Raw genomic sequence first — 7,416 nt, 5'->3', positions numbered from 1 at the left:
AATGGTACCGGTGATTTTATTCAGAATGTGTCCAACACGATTTTCCATTTGGATTCCACATTTTTAAACTCTTTCCTTATGATATTATAAACATTATCTCCAGATTTTATGGAGTGTCTTAGAAAGTTTTTAAAATCATTTAACAGAAGAGAAAACTTAAATCTTAATGATTAAATAGCAGGACATTTATATACATCAGTGGGTTTTTTCAGATCCTGGGCTCAAAGTACATACAATGTCTATTTAGTTAAAATAAAAAAAATCCAGTCATGCAAATCATCTTACAAACCACTTGTTTCACTTTCTTTGAAAATCTAACTTTTTACCTTGTCACTGGCACATCATTTTCAAATGACTTGGATAACTTTTAAGATTGATTTGTGCATTGTTTTGTGTTTGTTTTGCCACTGAAGAGTTGACAGGCAACATGCTATTGTAAGAGTACTGCATTTTGCTGGGAAGTTAAAAACTATTCTACTATTAACCACTTTGAGACCCGCAAGTGGGTGTATCTGGTATCTGAAGCTTCACCTGACTTTCATCTAATCGCATTGGTTTATCTCAGAACAACAGCACACCACAATATCAGCATAGATAGCATGTTTTGACCAACTGGGTGATTTCATTGAACAGTTTTTCAACACTAGAACCTCTTGTTGTTATAATTCTGTTCTTTTTATGAATCAAAGGTCATATATAGAGCACAAATGAGGTCTAAATTTAGTCACAGCAGACCACAGCTCCACATAAAGACAAATCGTCAAGTTATGTTGACCTGCTAGGAAACAAAGATAAACAACACAGCAAACATGTACCTGCAATGCACTGCTTCCCTATTAAATATTAACTTTTTTCATTTACATTTAAATGAACTGAGCAGCAATGGATAGAATTCCACTCCTGCTACTTGGTGCTGCTGCTGTCATGGAAAGAAGCTGAAGACAATGTGGCCTGTATGGGGGCAAATGACACAATCTGAACATCCGCTCTAAAGTGACTTAATGATGACCATTCAGCAGTCCTGGAACATAACCCAACACAGCATGTGTTTTCTCTCCCTCTGTAAACATATCTGTTCATAAATAACTTAAATGTCTCCTTGACATTCATGGTATCTAACAGAAGCTGAAGTAGAAAAGGACGGGCGGTGTATAGCACTGAGGAGATGTCAGAGTACTTGGTTCTGTTTAGCGGCTGAGGTGAGGCTTGCAAATGTCAGCCATCAGAGACAGGAGGAGTGACCCACCCATATTTTTCATGGGTCTTCACCAAACTCTTAAATGTTGCTTCAGCTTCCTTACGGCTGAATGACTTTTTTGATTTGCCAGCTTTTCTGCAGATACGGCCCTGTACCAAACAGAAGAGAAAGTCTTCATTAAAAAACATGAACACAACACTTCGTTCCAATGTGAGTGACGAACAAATAAAAACAATGGAGTGGTCCCATGCAGTTTACCCTAAGATCCTTCTATCCCCTCTAGGATTGCAAATTCAAGTCTGACAAACCACTCAATAGTTGGGCCCACATAAGCAGCAGCTTAGTGTATGTGAACAGGGAGAAAGATGGCTGGTTTTCGAGAAATCTTTTGCTGCTGTATAAAATATGAAACCACATTTACAAAGGAGATGGGTGTTCACTGTTTGGAGTCCTTACAGTTTCCTCCCCAACACTGATGCTCGCATTGGTATAAGATCACCATCAAGATGAGAAAAAATTTCAAGGATCTCAGTGGCACAGGATTCTAATCTTTCATCCCTGTTCCTTTTAAACTAAGACTATATAGATACAGTTGATCAAACTTCCATTTATTTGCCCACAAATCAAGGGGTAAACATTAATAATGTTATCAAAAGATTACTAATGCCTTCATTTACTTTTCCAAACAGGAAAATGTTATTTTTCATGTATCACTAAATGATTCTGCCTGTGTAAAACATACTTTTCAATATGAGTGTGCTTTAAAGTGCGCCTGGGTGCATCTACATGTACTATTAAGGTGACATGATAAACTCCAGCATAGTTTGCCTCCGAGTTCGTCATGGCACCTTAATGGCACTTGTAGATGCACAAACTGCTACGGTCCAAGGCACACGTGCAGATGCTGCACCTGGGATTATAGCAGTTTGGGCTGGGGTGAAGCAGTTCTGGGCTGGCAGGGGTCCCTGGGGGTCAGTACTGGGCTCTGAGAGTTGACATTGGACAGCAGAGTGGCTGTCTGGGGCACAAGAGTACCCCAGCATGCAAAGCCCTGTGGCTAGGCAGCAGGTAGGGGTCTGACCCCCTGCTGCCTGGGCTGACCCTACGCAATGTACACACAGCTTAGCATTTACAAGCACGTTTAGGCATAGTTACTTTCACTGCCGTACTGTCCCCTACAGTACTGTCTTATGGAGGTGAATATTTAGTTTGCTGCAATCTAATAGCATTGCATGTGTAGATTGTAACACTTTACACTTCAGCAAATTAGTCTACTGCATAGTTAAGCACACGTGTAGATGTACCCCGTGTTGTATTCAACCAATACCAAGCCCAAATAACTTTTTGCTATCTTCTGATATTTTTTAATTAGCCAATTTCCATATATATTCAATTTCAAAGTAAACCTGCAACTTTACTCACAAAGCCTGTATTTTGAAATGTTATAGGTTGTTGCCATGTATTGTAAAATAATTAGAACATACCAACACTATTCTGCATCATGGGAGCCTGGAAGAGACTGGAACCCAACTACACAGACTTGAGAAATATTCTTAGTGCCTATATGCCCAAAAGCAGATGTTCCAACATATATCCCCTTGAAGTCAATGGGACTCTTCAATGGGCTTTTGATTAGGCCCTAAACTTATTAGCTCGGGTTAAAAATAATCTCTAGAGATCATATTTAAAATGCAGCTTACTACATCTCTTGCTTTGGTCAGACTGTCTTTCCTATCTGCTCTCTCTCTTTTCTGGGGATCCTTATTAAGCAGGAATCTAAGCAGACAGGGTTAGAGCAGAAGATGGTAGAAAGCATATTTCTGGTCACGGGTGTCTGGTGCCTCTTGAGTCAGGGGGGCCATGTGCCCCTCCTGACATGAGTCAGTGATCAGGGTGGTAAGGTCCCCCAGCGGCTCATCCTGCTGGACAGGACGGGATGGGATGGGGAGCGGGCGGGGAGGTGTTCCCTGGAAGCCAATCCCGCTGGCCACGGGGGTGCCAAGCTCACTCATCATAAAAGCAACCAGACCACTTCTGGAGCTCCACAGCTGCTTTTGCTAGATGCCCTGCTCCCTGGCTGGTGCTCACAACAGGGGCACTGGTGCTCCCACCTGCCTCCCTGCCTGCCCACTACACAGGGAGTATGGCTTGACAGGGGTGCACCGGCACTCTCAGCGGGTGCACGTGCACCCCCATGCAGCCCCTACACATCGCCCCTATTTCTGGTGAAGGAAATTAGAACTGTCACTTGAAGACATTTGTATTCCTAAACCAGCTGGTTCAGTGTCTTTATAGAACAGAAAAAACAGAATTGAACATTTGCAAATACCTAAAAAAGTATTATACTACTTGTAGCAGGAAAAGCTAATATAGGCAGTCCTCGACTTACAACTTTTCACACTTACAATGTTTATAAATTGACACCCTGTTTCAACTTCATGACATCAGTTTCTACTTTACAATGCTTGACCCAATGTGACACCACACTGGCGAACAAGTTCGCTGTGTTGCTCATCTCCCTGGAGAACATCTATCTAAACTTCCATGGACACTGTCTTTAAGAAAGTAGACAAGCCTCCAGAAAAACCTGCAGCCAAGACTCCTGAGAAGACTCCAGCCAAGAACCTTTCAAAAAGGCCAACCAAGAGCCTTTCAAAAAGTCCAGCAAAGTCACCTCAAAGAAGTTCTTCCAAATCAATATGATTGCTATTTACAATATAAATATATTCATGTAGCTATATTACTTATCTATAATTGATCGAGTACAAAATTCTGGGGTATTTTTGGTGAGAATAGGGTATGGGCCTTGGTTCAGAAACCGATTCCCATTTATAACATAGTTTCTTATGAGAAAATTCGTTCCGAGTTACATTTCGACTTAAGCTGCAGTTTTCAGGAACCAATTGTGTTGTAAGTCCGAGAACTGCCTGTACTTCAAAATTTTAAAAGACGTAAGAACAAAGCTCTTTCTTCTTCCTTCTTAATAATTTTGAAACCAGAAACATTATGATCATGAATCTGATCTAAAACAGACTTAAATCATGACTATAAAGTCTATGATGTGGAGCCTATTCCAATGGTCATATATTATTGCATCTACTCCAAACTGCTTCCGCATTCTCATCCTTTTGATGAGGTACAATTTTTTTCACACACTTCTTTTGACTCCTGGCTTGATACTCAAAGACATGGAAGAACCAGTTTCTGTTAACTTCAGCTCAGTACATTCAAAAATCACTTTTTGCATCTTCTGCTCTGCTAGTCACATAAATCACTTCTCTTTCATCACCAATAAAATGTCATAAATTTGCTCTTCTGCTTCATTACTGTGATCACTATGTAACTTACATTAGTGATCAAGTAAAATCTATCTGATACAGAAATAATTAAATCAGCTGTTGCCATTGATCAGTTCACAAAACCACAGGCCATTGTAGAAATTTCAGCCTTTGCTTATTATAGTATCATTGGTAATCAGTCTTTTGGAATGTAGAAGTTTCTTATGGCATGAATGCTCAGTATCCATGAACAAGCTGAAGATGTCTCAAATTAGAAAATGAAAATGGAAACATCAAAAGCAACTTCTGGAAATGTCAAACTAAACCATCTGGAAGACATTTTGATTCCAACTGACTAACAAATGCACACTCCTTTTTCTAGGACATTTCTGTTATTTTACACTTACTCGTATCTATTATACAGAATAGTTAATTATACATTCTAGTCAGTCAACCTCACCCCAACAAAAAATTCCAGCCATGCCAAGAAACAAAAAATTAATAACACCATAGAAAATAGCCAAGGCAAGGCTGTCAAAAGAAACCTCAAAAGGACTAGAAGAGACAAAAGATGTCAACAGTTCACATGGCAGGAGTAAAAGCTGGGAAATTAGTCTGTCAGAAGCAGAGGAGAGCAGCAGGCATGCACCTTTTTTCCTCCTGCCTATCATTATCTCTTGTGTGTAAGAGCAGGATAAACACAAACTTGTTTGGGTTGGTGGAAGAAAATCAAAGGTTAAAAAAAACTGAAAACTCTAATAAGCCACAGGCATCACATTTGCCTGTAACATCAAATTTGTGGGCCTAACTATTCCTGGCAACACATCTACAGTCCTAACACCACAAATTCTGGTTTCTTAAATGAAGTTGCTCTGGATTGGTACCTGTGTGTAGGACAGCAGAACTATGTGTTACATGTTTACAAACCAAACATTTACTATTTGAAACTCAGTGGAACTCTGCATATAAATGGACTATTCATAATTTTTTGTCATCACAGTGTTATGATGGTAATAGTAAGGGACTGATTCTTGCTAGAGAGAGAAAGAGAGAGAGAGAGAGAGAGAGAGAAAGAATTAACATTTGCAAAGTATGGAGCTGGAATATTGTGCATCAGAAAAATCAGTGTTCAGGAGTAAGCAATACCATCTTGGAGTTTAAAAAAGGCAGATATGCAAACACTGATATGGCCAAGGAAGAATGTGGACTATTATCAAACAGGGTTTTAGATATCTGGTCATGTAGTCTTATTTCAAGAAGTCTTAAAAGAAGACGATACATTATTGGTATTTCTTCTAGAATTCAAAGTCTCATGAATAGTTTGTTTGTGACGTAGGGTTTTAGGGAAGACAAGCAGAAAAGTGGCTGAGTGGGAGAAATAAGAATAAATGTCAACGGGTAAAAACATCACAAATAATAGTCTGGAACAAAAATTTTGTAGGGTTCAATGGGTTAATCTGCACATGCAGAAAATGACATTATCCAGGAAGATTTTAATTGTGGCTGACTGATAGGATGAGTTCAGTATGTCCTACTTGCCACTGCCCAATAAACTGTGATTATGTCAGATCATTTGACTGTTTACCAATAGATTCAAACATGAGGATATTTTGAAACCCAACCCTAGAAGCAGCTAAGGGAAAGAAAAGCCTGGGTTGGGCTTTCTACTGCCATGAGGATTTTCAGTTGTGATACTGGCCAGTGGGCATAGTTACTCTCTAAAACAACTTCTCAGGATGCTACAAGTCATACTGAGGCACCTGTTCAGGACTGGGGTAAGGGAAACATAGCTTAAACCCATGTTTGGGCACCATTCCCACCTCAGTTGTGCTGTGCTTGCCTCAGTGACAAGGGCCACTATATTATCCAAACCAAAGATTTTTAAAAGCAGCAAAAATGAGTGGCATAGAATCCTGTGTATCATCAGAAAACTTATACATTGTCTTTTAGCAAGGGCCTGAATCAGTCAGTCCTCCATGGCTAAGTCATGACGAAATACACAGTCTTTAAAGGAAACTCTTACGTCAGTAAACTGTCCTATTGATAAGTTATGATAACACCCAGCATCACAAAAGGAGCATTTCTCCTGTTGTTTCCTGACGTTTTTTGGCTCTTAAATTGAACTGTGAAAAAAATACAGTGACATCCAGGCTTAACCTTTCGTAAAGTTAAGAAACACCATAGTGTATCACTTTCAGTCCGGTTACAAAGACCAACCTGCCTATTTCTGCTTTTGTGACAAATGCAAATCATGATTTTATCATAAATAAAAATACACATTTAAAATTAGGTCATAATTAAATAGGGGTATCAAATGCTTTACAGAACCAATTTCAAGTCTATGTTTGGTAAGATATGTTGACTAGGAGTTTATATTACACATTAATTATGGAAGAATCCTGATAGTATTAGAGTGATATTGTGGCCATGGTGGTCCAGGAATTATGTGCAAGAGGTGAGGATTTCTTTCTGAAGAGGGATAATCTTGTACATTTCGTTTGTGTCCAAGTTAAAAAATTTGTTAAATCTACAGGTAGCACAAACATCAGACAAAAATGTAGCTGCAGATTTATTCTACTATCTGCTAAGAATACTCTTAAAATAATAATTTGCACTGGATATGCACTTAACACAAAGTAGAGATCTATTTAGATTATTAAACTAAAATTTTATCTTGTTTGACATACTGCCTTTGAAACATTTTGTTAGAATTAGAAAGACCTGATCAGCAGTTATTTTGCAACATTGTTACAATTATAAATAGCCAAGATATGTGCTCTATTTTGTTACATTATTTCCTGAAATCTCAGATATAGTTTCTTTTGTTTCATTTTTCCATTTTCTCTATTTCATAGTTTCGTAGTTTCTAGGGTCGGAAAGGACCTGAGCAGATCATCTAGTCCGACCCCCTGCCATGGCAGGAAAGAATACTGGGGTCAG

At 39.0% G+C, this 7,416-nt stretch overlaps 1 protein-coding gene across 1 annotated transcript in view; it reads right to left on the bottom strand.

The window, feature by feature from the left end:
- UBE2QL1 (ubiquitin conjugating enzyme E2 Q family like 1) overlaps positions 1 to 7,416 on the bottom strand; it is a 26,458-nt gene continuing 19,042 nt past the window's right edge. Inside the window, exon 2 of the mRNA XM_019541247.1 lies at positions 1 to 1,347. Within this exon, the coding sequence (XP_019396792.1) occupies positions 1,216 to 1,347 (132 nt within the window). The 3' untranslated portion in view covers positions 1 to 1,215. The remainder of the gene's footprint in view (positions 1,348 to 7,416) is intronic.

Source organism: Crocodylus porosus, unplaced genomic scaffold (assembly GCF_001723895.1).
Source record: "Crocodylus porosus isolate Cpor-Errol unplaced genomic scaffold, CroPor_comp1, whole genome shotgun sequence".
Lineage (NCBI taxonomy): Eukaryota > Metazoa > Chordata > Crocodylia > Crocodylidae > Crocodylus > Crocodylus porosus.
Note: the sequence above shows the minus strand (reverse complement) of the source record. Positions and strands in the feature narration are given on the sequence as shown.